The sequence below is a fragment of the Tachysurus fulvidraco genome, chromosome 7 (genome assembly GCF_022655615.1).
Source record: "Tachysurus fulvidraco isolate hzauxx_2018 chromosome 7, HZAU_PFXX_2.0, whole genome shotgun sequence".
Classification (NCBI taxonomy): Eukaryota; Metazoa; Chordata; class Actinopteri; order Siluriformes; family Bagridae; genus Tachysurus; species Tachysurus fulvidraco.
In genome coordinates, this window is record NC_062524.1 from 12,719,191 (window position 1) to 12,735,911 (window position 16,721).

General features: G+C 40.0%; 3 protein-coding genes across 3 annotated transcripts; all 3 read right to left on the reverse strand.

Moving 5' to 3' along the window:
• Positions 1–3,953: 3,953 nt before the first annotated feature.
• On the reverse strand, positions 3,954–7,482 carry rps27.1 (ribosomal protein S27). Its single transcript, XM_027144026.2, has 4 exons — positions 7,363–7,482; positions 6,783–6,891; positions 6,510–6,620; positions 3,954–4,269 (listed from the first exon to the last, which is right to left on the reverse strand). The coding sequence occupies exons 1-4, from the start codon at positions 7,366–7,368 to the stop codon at positions 4,241–4,243; spliced, it is 255 nt and encodes an 84-aa protein (XP_026999827.1). The 5' UTR covers positions 7,369–7,482; the 3' UTR covers positions 3,954–4,240.
• A 693-nt stretch (positions 7,483–8,175) lies between these two features.
• Positions 8,176–9,140, reverse strand: LOC113641345 (MORN repeat-containing protein 3-like). The gene has a single exon (XM_027144025.2). The coding sequence runs from the start codon at positions 9,058–9,060 to the stop codon at positions 8,344–8,346; it is 717 nt and encodes a 238-aa protein (XP_026999826.1). The 5' UTR covers positions 9,061–9,140; the 3' UTR covers positions 8,176–8,343.
• Positions 9,141–10,084: 944 nt separating this feature from the next.
• On the reverse strand, positions 10,085–15,765 carry cks1b (CDC28 protein kinase regulatory subunit 1B). The gene is made up of 4 exons (XM_027143780.2): positions 15,507–15,765; positions 15,334–15,410; positions 15,118–15,245; positions 10,085–10,537 (listed from the first exon to the last, which is right to left on the reverse strand). Exons 2-4 carry the CDS (start codon positions 15,390–15,392, stop codon positions 10,485–10,487), a joined length of 240 nt encoding a protein of 79 aa, XP_026999581.1. The 5' UTR covers positions 15,393–15,410; positions 15,507–15,765; the 3' UTR covers positions 10,085–10,484.
• Positions 15,766–16,721: the final 956 nt, after the last annotated feature.

The following is a 16,721-nucleotide window of genomic DNA, read 5'->3' on the forward strand; positions in this document are numbered from 1 at the left end:
TGACATGTCAAACAGCTACTCAACTCAAAACACCTGCAAAGGTTTCCTGAGTCACCAATGAACTTTTCCACAACATTCTACTTTATTGAGATGCCCCTGTACATAAATAACAAATTAGTTATATCCCAGAAGGCCACGGCTCTGCAGAGATTTGTGTTTTTGTGCTTTTCTAACTCAACATATTCAGACCATGGAGCTTTCTTCATTATTTGGTGTGTTAAATGAGGCAGAAAGCTAAACGCTGATGTGTTTTTCTGTTCAGGACTAAAGTCTGACAGATTTGCTGTAGCATCTGGAGAACTGAAGCATCTAGTTAAAGAGAAAGATAAAGTTGTTGTTTGTTTGTTGTTAAAATTTCTTGGTAAGTTTTTTTTTTTATGTTACTATTAGTCAGATTTAAGAGCCGAAGTTCCACCAATTCACTTACTTTACTGGATGTTCTGTAATCATGGTGCAACTTCGACACCAGGGGTGTTGTTAGGGTGGGAAGGGATGAGGGGTTTAGACCCCTGAGATTATTACGTCAGCAACTCTTCCACTAAATGAATGAATGAATAAATTAATGATGACTAAATGTGTTCAGTCTATTGACAGACCCCCCACAACCCCACTGATTGTCTCTTCCAAGTTTCACCCAGAAAACCTGAAAAAGATAAATGAATGTTCAAAAATGAAACCACCAATAAAGGCACAACTCAGAACTCTCAGGGCTTCCAAATTAGACTAGTGTGCTTTGATTGCTACGATATATATATATATAACAAGTAAGCAGAATTAAATCAAATATATTTTTCATGAAACAGAAGTGCAGTGCAGACAGTGAGTCAGAGACATATTGATGGATGGAGGGAATGAGGGATTACAGAGTGTGTACAACAGAAACCATATTAATCCTGCAATAACAAAATCTATAGTGATGAGCTCCGTCTGATTGCAACCCAACATTTTGAAATTTTTTCAATTTTATAAGACTTCAATAGCATGAACTATACTTACTGAGACAAGCTAATCACAGAATCCACACTGCTAAACAAGAAAAAAACTTAAATGGCAAAACAACTAAGCTATTGCTCTTCTAACAGATTTATGCAAGCAGATGGACAAATAATATCCAGGATAATATATAGACATTTAAGGGCAAAAGCCGAACAGCTGCACCTGCATAATCCTCTTTATAATCTTCTGTAGAATAGGAGAAGCTACTTATTACTGTATATAATGTGAGTCATCAACCCAACAGCTCCCAGTCCATGATTCTGTGGTACCAGACAGACAGCACTAAGCATCACACAACAGACGAGAGGACAAGATGGTGACATTCACTCCACATGTGCAGCCTTTTGGTCAGTTTGCTCAATTGGTAAAAACTGGAGACAGATCAAAGAGCAAGTCCAAAAGTGCATGTTGCGTGCATATGAGAAGTGCTATTACATAACATGTAAAACATCCATCTGTCCATATATCCATCCTCTACACCGCTTATCCTACTGGGTATGGGGGAAACACAAGTCAATCCCAGGAGTCTCGGGTACAAGGCAGTGTTCACCCTGGACAGCATGGCAGTCTATCACAGGGCACAATCACACACACACACACACACACACACACACACACACCCACACACACACACACACACACACAAAACCCTCTGTTGCAAGTGACTCTGGATAAGGGTGTCTGCTAAATGCCATAAATGTGTTTGTGTGTGTGTGTGTGCTTGAGTTAGTAAGAGTGAGTGTGTGTGTGCGCTTGAGTAAGTGTCTGTGTGAGTGTGTGTTGTCATGGAGACCATTTATTTATCATTACACCAGTCCTATGAAATACATTGTAAGGAAATTGTTTGAGATGCCAACATCACATTGCCAAGCTGAGAAACATCCTGTCTGTATCTGATGCTGAGAAGCTAGTTCATGCGTTCATGACCTCTAGACTGGACTATTGTAATGCATTACTAGGTGGTTGTCCTGCATCTTTAATAAATAGGTTACAGTTAGTCCAAAATGCAGCTGCCAGAGTTCTCACTAGGACAAGAAAGTATGACCATATAACCCCAATTTTATCATCTCTACACTGGCTACCTGTTAGGTATAGAATTGACTACAAACTGCTGCTACTTACGTACAAGGCTCTTAATGGTTTAGCTCCCATGTATCTAACTAGTCTGCTAACACGTTACAATCCTTCACGCTCTCTGAGATCACAAAACTCAGGGCTTTTGGTAGTTCCCAGAATATCTAAGTCTACTAAAGGTGGTAGAGCATTTTCTTATTTAGCTCCCAAACTTTGGAATAGTCTTCCTGATAGTGTTCGGGGCTCAGACACACTTTCCCAGTTTAAATGTAGATTAAAAACTCATCTCTTCAGTCAGGCGTACACATAATACATCCCATAATATCATGCACCAGTACATCAGACCAGCACATTTTTATGAACGGCAGATATGTTAATCCCTTTCCACTGCTTTTCTCTTTGTACCCATCCCGAGGCATCCAGACACTGTACCAGCTCCCATCGTCCTCTGTGGGACGAAGCCTTTGGACATCCACTGAGCCGAGGCCGACTCTAAGAATCCTGAGACATCTCCAGTTAGACTCTGTGGTACTCAGAAGATCAGAAGTCCTTAAACCTCACACCAATACACCATTTGTTTGACTGTATATTACAATCACACCCCCAGTGTCACCCATATGAGGATGGGTTCCCCCTTGAGTCCGGTTCCTCTCAAGGTTTCTTCCTTTACCAATTTAAGGGAGTTTTTCCTTGCCACTGCTGCCTGAGTCATCTCAGACTTGCTCATAGGGGAATAAATACATACACACTGTGAACTATATACATCTAATAATAATCTAGAATTTTTATTCTGTTAATTCTTATTTCTTTTATTATTCGTTATTTCCTTTATCATTAATTATGTCTACCTCCTGCTTTATGTTTATGTTCTGTAAAGCTGCTTTGAGACAATGTCTATTGTAAAAAGCGCTATACAAATAAACTTGAATTGAAACTTGAATTGAATTGAATCAAATGAACTTGTGAAAAAGGCATAAAAATATTTCCGTATTTCGTGATTTAGTTTAAAATGAAATGTGTAATAGCTGCACTGCAGCCAGCCGCTAGAGGGCGGAAGAGACATTTTGGGCAGTTTTTCAACCCCTTGTATGATATTCACTCTTGTATTGTGTTTTAACTTGTTTTTTGTATATTTTATCCGTAATATCCGGTGTTAATGTACATGGATCAGATTGTACACTGAAAGTTTGCAAGTAATTAAGGTATTTTTCAACAAAGAACCATCTTAAGGTACAAAATATACTTTTTAATGTATGTTTTGTGACTGTGTGATTTGCCCAGTGTGACACTGATTACACAAAAACATTACTGATCATGTGTTGATGAGTCTGATCAGGAATATGAACAAGACCAAAGTTATTTATCCATCATACTCTCATAATTTTATGATCAGTTACTGATAACTGCTAATATATACTATATAATAACAGTATATACACTCACTGGCCACTTTAACAGGAACAACCTGCCCAATCAGCCAATCATGTGGCAGCAGCACAAAGCAATCGTGCAGATACAAATTATTAACATGTCAAAATTATTTCTTAACATGTTCAATAAACACTTTATCCAGTGGCCAGGTCAGAGAACCCGAGTCCTTGTGTGCTAAAGAACACATGCTTACTTAATGCTTAATTATAATGCTTAATGTTTGAGGAATAATTAAAAAAATATGTAAAAAATGTATAAAATTGTGCTGAATGAGCCCAATACTCAAACCAATCCCTATGACATGAATGTTTAGTTTATGAAAGCACTATATGTTCAATCTACAGAGGTTTCATTTTAACCCCCATGAGCTTTAGGAAACCTAGCTGTAGAACCTTGGAAGTGGAACATGAAATATAAGAATGATAATGATAATAGTAATAATAATACTGTGCTCAGAGATGATGAATGTTTAATGACAGAAGTCAGCAGATTCTCTTCTTTGCTTCATGTTTTTTGAGAGAGCACACATCTGAGTGCCGTTTTAGCCAAACCATTTTATTGAAAGAGAGAGACTGGGTTGGAGAGCCTTCTTTACAAGTTTGCAAGCGACTGATGGTGGAAGTGTTTGCTTCTGTTCCTTTCACTCCAGATGAAAAGATCAGCAATCGACGTCAAGAGGTCCATGAAGGGCAAGTCCAACCCCCCCCCCCCTCCTCCATAGTGGAGCTTCTAGTGTAGCTTAATGCTGCTTCCTCCTGAAGGAACAACCTGAGGATCAAACAGAGAAGTCCATTCAAATACTGTTTAATAAACACCAGATTTTTTTTTTAGCACTAGTGCCTGGAAGCAGCATGTTCCAGTCCCCTGATGCTGTCTCACTGTGGAGATCTATAAACTAACAAATTTGCTTACAAAAACAAAAAACACTGAAATATCCAGCAAACATTTCACTCTAGTAGAACCAGTTTGATGATCGATCTGCTCATTCAACATTAAGGAGACAGCAGAACACTCGAGAAAACTGGCCTCCGCCCACATCCATGAGCTCACAGACACCAGTGATTGTCAGTGTTTACTCCAAGTGTTGGATAGCTGTGGCATCATCAGAGTTTGAACTCGAGATCTCTGGATAACGGATCAAAAGCTTTTTTTATTGCTCAGAAGCCAGAAAAGAACCATACGCTGACCTTGAGTCCTTCATTTTTAATCCGTCACCAAGTTATTAAGCTTCTAACTAGGGATGCACCGATACCACTTTCTTTTCCAATTCCAGAGTTTGCCAGTATCGACCGATATCGATCCAATTAAAGAATGTATACAACTCGCTTTGTTATTAAGATTTAGTTGTTTCTGGTAAAGAAATACAAAAATGCCCACATTACTGGATGAAAAATAAAAACACAAGAAACCTTAAAATAAGGTATTAATGCAGTAGCAAACAGCACTCTAACAGTTAGTGGTATGACATATGGTCTAAACCATATATACTGCAATTATTAAATTATTTTCTGAAGAAAAGGCAATATTTTGAAGTGAATCTTAATTTAGAACGCTTGAAACGCAATGCAAAAATGTATTAAACAGTAAACATTGCACTCATAAAAATAGGGATTTTCCACCCATCTAACATTTCTTTGATGGATGCTGAAATCACGCTGCTGGTTTGTCACCCTCGTAATTCCTTAACTTGTAGCATAGCACTTTGCAAATCATAACTCACATCCATCCAATGTGCAGTTAAACTTAAGAGACATGGGGCACACGTTGGAGCTCCAAATATCTGTAGTGAAGCTCGAGGACTGCACGTCTTAATTTGTCCGCAATGTAAGAGGAAACTTTGGAATACAGCTCAGGCAAAGCAGTCTCAGAAATGCACTTTCTAGATGGCAAACTATATCGTGGTTCCAGATGTTTTCCACGGAGAGGAGCAGATCAAGAACAATGAATTCCAAGAGCTTTTCTGTTATTTTTACAGCTTTTGCGCTCTCTTGTGCCATTTGTTTTTGACTCTGAATAGCATCCGTCAGGGTCCTCTGCTTTGATGGATCATCCTTTTTCCGCTTAACTTGCGCGAACTCCATGTGTTCTTTTGCATGATGCTTCTGAAGATGCTTGATTAAATTTGTCATATTGTAATTCGAAATACTACATCCATCTCTTGAAACTTTGGCTTTACAGACAATACAATTTGCAGTGCTACTCTCTGCTGAATCAAGCATCAAATACTTCCAAATGAGCGACTTGTTTAACGCGCTGAGGTAAATGGAAAGGGTGCCTGCTAAACTTGCCTGTCTTTTGCAGGCAGTTCTGTAACATATTTCCTATAAAATTTGTTGTATTTATTTTCATTAATGCAATTTATTATAAGTGTATTTTTCTTATAAGTTCAAGCAATAGTCTGTTTTCTATTCATTAATCAACTAGCACGGCATGGGCGTCGGAAGCTAATAAAAAGTGGGTGTGTCCTATCCCACACACATAAGAGTTCAGGAAGCAGGAGTGTGGTCAATGCTGTAGGTAAAACACAGAACAGAGTTTAATTTATTAGGGTATTCCTCAAGCAGAATGGATTCGACCGGCGGCGCTCTGAAAAGTAAAAAAAAAAAAAAAGACGTGCTGAATAAAGACGGTAAAAGTGGGTGGGTCCAATATTATTGGTCTTAAAAAGTGGGTGAGTCCTGTCCCACCCACATATAATGGTTCCGACCCCCATGACCATCGGACCAAAATATCGGATCGGTGCATCCCTACTACTAACCAGATGACCATTCGAGGTATTCAAATGTCACACCAGTAATTAAATTAGATAAAATCCACAATTTTGTCTCCCAGTGCAGATATTCCAGTGCATGGTTTGCTGAGAAATGCAAACATTTTTATTTCTTCTTACTGATATCATCCACATGTTCTCTATTAACAGAATCTGCTGAGCACCGGGGCTGTTCAGTGAAGTATGTCGATTGTAAGAGATGCCAAAATAATTACTTTATCTGAGGCACAAAACATACCTTCTGTGAGACGTGCTTTGCCTCCAGTGGGTTGACACAGCACAGTGGAGCAGCCAACACACAGCACTACAGTCTGAGCATGGCTGAAGACTGTGGTGATCTTATAGCATCCTGCAATACAAACAAAATCATGTCACAACAGAGGTCCACTGTCATAAACGTGTATCTCGACTTGTAGTCTCTCTACATACTTTGTGCTTAGTGACAGCTCTCCAAAAACTTCAAATAAAACGCTAGAGTATATAGTGACAAGTCAGACCAGTGATGATGTACCTGGACACTTGACATCCATGAAGTAGGAATTAGGGCTCTGTACGAGACGCTTCTTCTTGTGCCTCCTTCTCTCCTCCTCAGGGGTGGGGTGCAACAAGTCTTTAGCGAGCTGTGGATGACCGAGTTTAATTATCACATTATACATGTAGTAAATATCTAACCGTGTAAAGGATCAGCAGCACAAAGCCCACATTGTCATGACAATGTATTATATTGGCCACAGATTAGTCTACAGTCTCTACAGAAATCATGACTCAAATACACCAGCATCCTGAAACAGTGCATTAGTTAATATGACTACAGCTGTGTGTCAGAGTAAACCTGCGTCACACAACACAAACCGCCCGAAGACGCCCTCCATGTTTTGTCCCATGCGCGCCGCCATCTTGTCAGCAGCAGCGTTTCTGCACGCGCTCAAACCACTGACACACACGTGTTTTTAACACAGAAGGAGGTCAAACACAACGTGATAACACCGGTATGTGTCTGATTCCGTCTTCCGGGGAGCAGGTTTGTCATTAGGGGCCTAATAAAGGCGAAAATAACAGATATTCTGATGTGATCAGGTACAAATACTCACTGGCATGTTGGCGAAGATAAAGCCGCTGCCGGAAAGGAAGTACACAGCGGAAGCTCGGCTGTATTATTCACTGAGCACGTGACAATCCCGGAAGTAGGACTTTGGAGGACTTGAAGCGAGGACATGTTAGTAAGGTCAAATTGATGCGCGCGCGCGCACACACACCCACCCACTTATGATATCTATAATTTCCTTACATGATTAATTGTCAAGCTTGGGACTGTTAGTTCACCTTGTAAGGTTGTGTTGTTTTGATTTAGTGAATGCTAGCCATCACGTTGCACATAACTTTATTTCCATGTAGCTTAATGCTAGCTAACGTACTCTTAAGAAGAGTCCAAAATGGTAAGTTCTCTTAACACTCAACTCACATAAACATATCTAGAAAAACTTCTAGCAAAACATTAAACAAACAAGTTTTCATCCTGGAAATAAAGCCTGAGAGTGCGTTCTCAGTAACTCCTGCTCCATCCACCTGCACTTGTCTTAATTATACTACGTACTAACAAGGAGCTCTTATTCAATTCAATTAAATTTATTTGTATAGCGCATGTAACAATTTCCCATTGTCTCAAAGCAGCTTTGCAGAAGTATGGACACAGAAGAAGAGAAAAATAAATAAATATATAATAAAAAGAACTTATTAACGTACCATTAATGAGAAATACAAACCAAAACTCGGCTGTTAGGAGTTTTACTGTGTATTAGACGAATTATTCAGACACTTTTGTTTTTGTTTTTAATATACGTCTAGTGCAGCTTTACATTTTGCACTTTGTTTAACTTTGAACTTATAAATAAGACAAAGATATATTTAAAAAATAATAATAATTTTATTGAGTAAAACGTGTTGATAATGTAAACAGATCCAGTCCTGTTCTCCAAACCTAATACAAAATCCGGCTTCCGTAACCATGACAACAGGCAGGAACAACATTAGTCACGTGATTGTTTCTCTCTCTCAGTAGGTGTCTGTTAGGCTCAGAGTTGTTTTGTTTTGGAGTAGAATCGGTCGAGTCCCTCCTGCAGCACAGCTTGAGCATCCTTCAGCATCACCTGTGGGAAAGTGCTGCTGCTTAGTGTGTGTGGTTTCTTGGTGTCCTCGCGCACCATCCCACACCTGGGCGCATCTTGTACCCAGAATCCCTCGTACACCTGACACCTGTCCTTATAGAAGAAGCGTCCGTGTCCATGCTTCTTCCCGTCCTTTATGCCCCCCTCATACCTGTTTCCGTTGATGAGCAGCAGTGTTCCGTGTCCGTGGGGTTTGTCCCTGAGCCACTCTCCTTCATACACGTCTCCGTTTTCCAGCTGCATCCATCCCCATCCGCTCCTTATGTTCTGTACCCATTCTCCCTCATACTGCGCGGACGAGCTGTAGAAACACTTTCCGAAGCCGTCCCTTTTCCCGTTCACCCAGGATCCTGTGTACACGATTAAATATTCTCCTGAGGGCTGCAGTTTGTACAGCGTGCCGTGTCCGTGGCGCGCGTCCTGCGCCCACTCTCCCTCGTACATGGCTTTGGCTTTCTTCCACACCTGAGTTCCTCTGCCGTGTCTCAGGTCATCCTTCCACTCCCCGGTGTACAGGTCTCCGTTAAGTTTCCGGACGGTGTGACACAGGCCGTTCCTTTTAGCCCTTTTCTCCATTCTCTCACAGCGAAACTCACTGCTTTTCAGCTTCCCCAGTAAAGCCATTCTGCACAAAAGCTCTCCTGCCTTCTCCGAAACAGCCGCTTCTTTCTGTTATGAGTAAAAACATTCGGACGCTGGAACCCACCTTTGTAAGTTTGTGACGTCACAGATCCGGTGACGTCAATTCGTTTGGTTTGAACGTCATAGTTAAACAGCATAGAGACGATCCGCTGATAAGTTTATATTTATCATATGTTTAGCATTCATTATAATATGTTTTATATTATAATCCCATTTTATTAGGAAAACGTGTCAGCAAATGGGCTGGTTTGAGTATTTCAGAAACTGCTGATCTCCAGGGATTTTCACACAGAAGCAGCTCGTTTCCACAGGATGGCACAAAAAACAAAGAAAAGGGAGAAGATCTGATCGGTTCTGAGGGTGGAAACAGCTTCTTGTTGAATGAGATCAAATGTAAATGGCTAGATATTTTTGCACTGCCAGGAAGTCTATAGTAACTTAAATATTCACTCAACACCCAAAGTGAAGACTGAAGACCAGAACAGTTTCAAATCCTATCAGCTAGGAACAGAAAAATAATTCACCTGGTCTGTTTCTAGTCTTTAACCTCCTAGTTTTGGTGAATCTGTGCCCATTGTAGCCTCATCAACAAGGTTTCCTCTGTCAAAGGATCTTAATTCCAGGGTTAATTCCAGGGTTAATGTATAGTATATTTTTACAGATCATGATGTGAGCAAGGAAGAATAAATCCAGTGAACTTTTCTACCAGACACAGGGAATATAATTTTCCAGTTCTGCTAATAAAAGCATTTGTTTAAAGCAATTTGTTAATTTTTCTTTCATTTATGATGCTTGATCCATGGGACATCGAGTCAGTTAAAAACGTAATGTTATTAATATTTGTGCAAGCCAGTTAATTATAGTGACTGTATACAGGTATATAGTATTTGTCCAATAAAACATTAACATAACATGTTTCCTGACTGGTATAAAATAAACTAACATCAATTCAAGGTAATTTTCTTTTCTTGGAGATGCTACGGAATCTAATCATAACTACACAAGATATTCTTCAGAAAGTTTTATTTTTAAAGTAGATATTAAAATAAAATCATAAATAATAAGTACAACATTCACAGTACAACATGCAAAGTGTTTTGTAATGATGCAAAGAAAAATAAGATTAAATCACTGTTTAAATGTAGAGCACACTTTGACTGCTCCTTCCTCAGCTCGCATTTTCTAAAGACACTTTCTCTCTTACCAGAATTATGCAGTGAAAAATAGAACAGTCTGAATTTTCTTCGTATGCAAAGACGTGTGGAACAGTAAGAACATTTTGGAAAACTCTTATAATCAGAACACATTCCTCTTAAAATCAAAAGGAACCTACACCAAATTTCTATGGCACATTGTCTTCCATCTTCTGCAGTGTGTTTTGAGTCTTTTTCCTCAAATTCTTTCCATCACTTGGCTTTGGTCGTGGGCAGAGGGCGGCGGAAGAGCAGGATGTGAGGTTCTGGCAGAAGGAACACAAGGGAAAGAATGTACAGATTTTAGCAAGACTCATGCTAGTATCACATGGCTATGTAAAGGACACAAATGAACAAAATGTTTTGACTAATGTCTGTTAACCATCCAATTTCAATACATGAGAAAACAATGAGAATTTCTGATGCAATATGTCTTTGGTGAATTTATGACAATTAAGTGACGTGACATACGGCTAAGTATGGTTACCCATACTCAGAATTCGCTCTCTGCATTTAAACCATCCAAAGTGCACACACACAGAGCAGTGAACACACACCATGAACACACACCCGGAGTAGTGGGCAGCCATTTATGCTGTGGCGCCCAGGGAGCGGGTGGGAGGGTGGATGTGTTCGGTGCCTTGCTCAAGGGCACCTCAGTCATGGCCAGCCCGAGACTCAAACCCACAACCTTAGGGTTAAGAGTCAGACACTCTAACCATTAGGCCACAACTTCCCCCCTAGGAGATGTCCTCTGAGCTTCACTAGCATTGAGGGTCACAGTTAGTTCACAATATCACTGTAGTCGGTGACTATAGTCTAAACTATATTTTTTTTAAGTTAAAAAATCTTAACTGAACAGAACCAGTCCAACTTAATTTAATACTATTACTTTAGTAGTACTTTAGTACTAGTACTTTAAGTTTTCAACCTCTGTTTTACTTCTGAAAAACCTAAGAAGAAATTTCCAACTCAGGTTTGTCTCCTGTATACTGTATATGTACATTTACAGTAACATACAGGCACTTACATGTTAAATCTATATCACTGACCCAAAACTAAAACATACATCACTCATCACACACAAAAAACCTGAAGAAATCTCGAGGGATCTTCGTCCCATTGTATTCGATGACTGTTCACTGATAATGCCCTTGTTTCACCATCATTGGTTCACGTATTGCTTCTTTGTTTGTAAACTATTTCTTCAAGATATCTTTCAATTAATCAAAGAAAGTTATTCAATCAATTAACATTTCTATTATATCTGTTGTCCATTGCTCCTGATAACCAACTACATCAGCCATTAATCACCAATCACACGTATCCATCACTCTCACACTTTACAACTAATAAGCAGTTTTACTCCATCAGTAATAATTTCCTTTATGCCTTATTTCTTATCTCCTCAGTGTTCATAATGGAAAGTATAATATTCTAAATATTATGACCAATGATTTCTTTACACACAAAATAAACTGTTATGAAAAAACTAGATTCTTCATACACACTACCCAAACTTCTTATTCATAGACTATTGTTTTTGGTTTGATATGCAGACAAGTATGCTAATAGGACATGAATATGCTAATGCTGAATATCTAATTAGGACATGACTTTGTTCAGGGACTTCCAGAGCAAATAAATGAATATGCAAATTAGGTGAAGCTCTAGACTGCTCTAGACTTCCAGAGCGAGCTGAAGCAGTAGATAAGTATTATTCTTATTCATATACAAGTAATATGAATAAATAAATTTTCTAATTAGGACATGACGTCATTCAGGGACTTCCAGAGCGAACATAGTAATTTATTCATAATACTTGTCTGCAGGCTTTTAGGTCAAAAGGAGACAAACAAACGTCAGCGTCTCCATGTCCAACACACCTAGCTGATGGATCATGTAATGTACACACCTGGTTGTAATGAACACACCTGGCTGACGGATCATGTAATGCAGTGGTCCCCAACCTTTTTTTCGCCGCGGACCGGTCAATGTTTGTTGATTTTACCGCGGCCCGCTGGGGGTGGGGGGTGGCGGCTATACAATTAAATTAAAATGAATAATTTTAATTTAATTGTATTTAAACATGCCTTTTTAACTCACTACAACGCTAAATCAATGAGAACCCTGAGCTTGTTTCTTTGCAACGAGACGGTTCCATCTGGGGTAATAGGAGACAATGACACCCGAAGTGTGTTGCTTATGTCCAGTTTATTCCGTTGTTTTGTTTCGGTTGCCGTCACTGCAGAAAACCCCGCTTCACACAGATAGCATGTCGGAAATGGCAATAGGGATTTAAGTGCTGTGGTGGCAATCCCAGAGTATTCCGCCATGACTTTAATCCAGAACACCGGCAGAGTTTCTAACTTTGTAACGACGTCTGTTTCTTAATCATTTTTGCTAATTCGTGGGTTAAATTTGAGCAAACACAATTTACACGTACACCAAGCACTGTTAAACATGAGCAAGTACCGGTGAACAGAGAGAAGAGCGATACACACCTTCTCTCCACCAAAGCTACAACACCACTGCCGTTTGCAGCCGCTCAGCTCCAGACGTCACCTAAACCCGGCCCGATATCATATTTTGCACCTGTGCGGTATTGGTGCGGCTTTAGGTGACGTCTCTCAGTTCCCGGTTATTAACCTCTCGTCCATGGAAAGTCGCACAAACCCGAGAGTAAATAAAATGGAAATAATTTAATGTTTCTTGGGCGGCCCGGTACCATTTGTTCCCCCGGAAGTTGGGGACCACTGATGTAATGTACACACCTGGCTAATGGATCATGTAATGTACACACCTGGCTAATGGATCATATAATGTACACACCTGGCTGATTGATCATGTAATGTACACACCTGGCTGATGGATCATGTAATGTACACACCTGGCTGTAATGTACACACCTGGCTGATGGATCATATAATGTACACTCCTGGCTGACAGATCATATAATGTACACACCTGGCTGATGGATCATGTAATGTACACCCATGGCTGTAATGTACACACCTGGCTGACAGATCATGTAATGTGCACACCTGGCTAATGGATCATGTAATGTACACACCTGGCGGTAATGTACACTCCTGGCTGACAGATCATATAATGTACACACCTGGCTGATGGATCATGTAATGTACACCCATGGCTGTAATGTACACACCTGGCTGACAGATCATGTAATGTGCACACCTGGCTAATGGATCATGTAATGTACACACCTGGCGGTAATGTACACACCTTGCTGACGGATCATGTAATGTACACACCTGGCTGATGGATCATATAATGTACACACCTGGCTGACGGATCATATAATGTACACACCTGGCTGACGGATCATGTAATGTACACACCTGGCTGACGGATCAGGTAATGTACACACCTGGCTGTAATGTACACACCTGGCTGACAGATCATGTAATGTACACACCTGACTGATGGATCATGTAAAGTACACACCTGGCTGACGGATCATGTAATGTACACACCTGGCTGATGGATCATGTAATGTACACACCTGGCTGTAATGTACACACCTGTCTGACAGATCATGTAATGTACACACCTGGCTGATGGATCATGTAAAGTACACACCGGGCTGTAATGTACACACCTGACTGATGGATCATGTAAAGTACACACCTGGCTGACGGATCATGTAATGTACACACCTGGCTGTAATGTACAGACCTGGCTGATGGATCATGCAATGTACACACCTGGCTGACAGATCATGTAATGTACACACCTGGCTGACGGATCATGTAATGTACACACATGGCTGATGGATCATCTAATGAAAACACCTGGCTGTAATGTACACACCTGGCTGTAATGTACACACCTGGTTGACGGATCATGTAATGTACACACCTGGCTGATGGATCATGTAATTTACACACATGGCTGTAATGTACACACCTGGCTGACGGATCATGTAATGTACACACCTGGCTGACGGATCATGTAATGTACACACATGGCTGACAGATCATGTAATGTACACACATGGCTGACGGATCATGTAATGTACACACATGGCTGACGGATCATGAAATGTACACACATGGCTGTAATGTACACACCTGGCTGATAGATAATATAATGTACACACCTGGCTTTAGGATCATGTAATGTACACACCTGGCTTTAGGATCATGTAATGTACACACATGGCTGTAATGTACACACCTGGCTGACAGATCATGTAATGTATACACCTGGCTGATGGATAATGTAATGTACACACCTGGCTGACGGATCATATAACGTACACACATGGCTGTAATGTACACACCTGGCTGACAGATCATGTAATGTACACACCTGGCTGATGGATCATGTAATGTACACACCTGGCTGTAATGTACACACCTGGCTGATGGATCATGTAATGTACACACCTGGCTGATGGATCATGTAATGTACACACCTGGCTGAATGATCATGTAATGTACACACCTGGCTGAATGATCATGTAATGTACACATCTGACTGATAGATCATGTAATGTACACACCTGGCTGATGGATCATATAACGTACACACCTGGCTGTAATGTACACACCTGGCTGACGGATCATATAATGTACACATCTGGCTGTAATGTACACACTTGGCTGATGGATCATGTAATGTACACACCTGGCTGATGGATCATGTAATGTACACACCTGGCTGATGGATCATGTAATGTACATACCTGGCTGATGGATCATGTAATGTACACACCTGGCTGTAATGTACACACCTGGCTGATGGATCATGTAATGTACACACCTGGTTGATGGATCATGTAATGTACACATCTGACTGATAGATCATGTAATTTACACACCTGGCTGATGGATCATGTAATGTACCCATCCAGGGCTCTGTTGCACGCCCAGGTTGCGCCACTCCGTCTCCGACATCAGGTGTGTTTTAGGTACACGTTTAGCTATGTCTTTAGGTAACATGACGTGTCTAAGAAACGAAACAAAACAAAACCAATCACTACACAAAACTGACTCTTTGTGAAAGTCACACAAGTCGTGTATAATAAATAACCAACCTGTACTCAAAGTTTCCGTCGTCGTATTTATCGGAGTAATAGATCTGTTTGTGTGACATGGCGGTGAAGTTATTAACCTACAACAACAAATGTGCTGTTAATGTTTACATTCACAGTCACTGAGACGTTTAAACTCTCTGTTACACCTGTGTAAAGAAATCTACAACACATACCTTGTTTATTCCTAACAAATATACACAGCAGACGTTAATATTCACTTGTAGTTGTTTCTCTAACGTTCATCTGTCCTTCTGACAAATTTCCCTCTCAGAACGCACAACCCCGCCGGCCAGTGTTCAAATATTCAAACCACCTCCTTATTGGTCAAAACACAGTCACTGCAACCACACGCTTCCTAGATCTATTCTCATTGGCTAAGACGCTTTCTATGAGTCTTCCGGTGCCTCGTAAAAGTTTATAAAAACGGGGTGTAATTAATTATATTTTTTAAAAACAAATATATAAAAATGTTTACTTAAAAATACGTCTCTGTAAAGGATCTTTAAACAAATATCGGAGAGTTACAGGACGAAGGTTTATCTCTTCCTGGAAGACTTCGGGAAAACTCGGTGTTTTCCGCTCCAGAACCCGAGAGTGAAGCTGGGCGGTTACCATGGCAACGAGAACAGGCCAATCCGTTCGTTTTGTTTTTGTTTTTATGGGATTTGTTTGTTTGTTTGTTTGCTTGTTTTTATATTATACAAGTTCTATTAGAAATCTGTGTGGATGAGACAAAGTTTTTGACATGTTTATACTATGAATATAACACTGTGTGATGTGTTGATGCTCTCATTTAGGAGGTTTCTCTAAAACTCAGTGGGTCAGAGCACAAACTTATCTCAGGGTGAATAGGATTAAAAGATCTTAGCATCAGCGTGCAGTTCTTTCTCTTATTTTAAATAATGTTATTAATGTTTATTTACTATGTTGTTAAGACTTTAGGTATGGCTGCATAAACTTGTCAGACCTGATATGGAACAAACCATTCAGAAAAACTGCAGTATTATAAGGATAAAAGATATTAGGACATGGAATGCAGCAATTTTAATTACAGCACCACTTACTGGTCCAAAGTTACAATAACATGCTAACAATGCTTCCATCTAAGTGGTATTTTTGCTACTCCTCCAAAGTGGGCAAAATCATCATAAAATTTGTCTCACAAAATCTTGAGACCTGTCCAAACAAATGTCTACTGCCAATGTATACATCCATTTTGTTATTATACAGACAACACATGACTGACCGGGTTAAAATAAAATAGCATCATTGAGCATAAACAAACACAATATCAGAATCAGAATCAGGTTTATTGGCCAAGTGTGTTGACACATACAATGAATTTGGTTCAAGCTGTTTGTGATTCTCAAAAGAAACTGTTCCTGTGT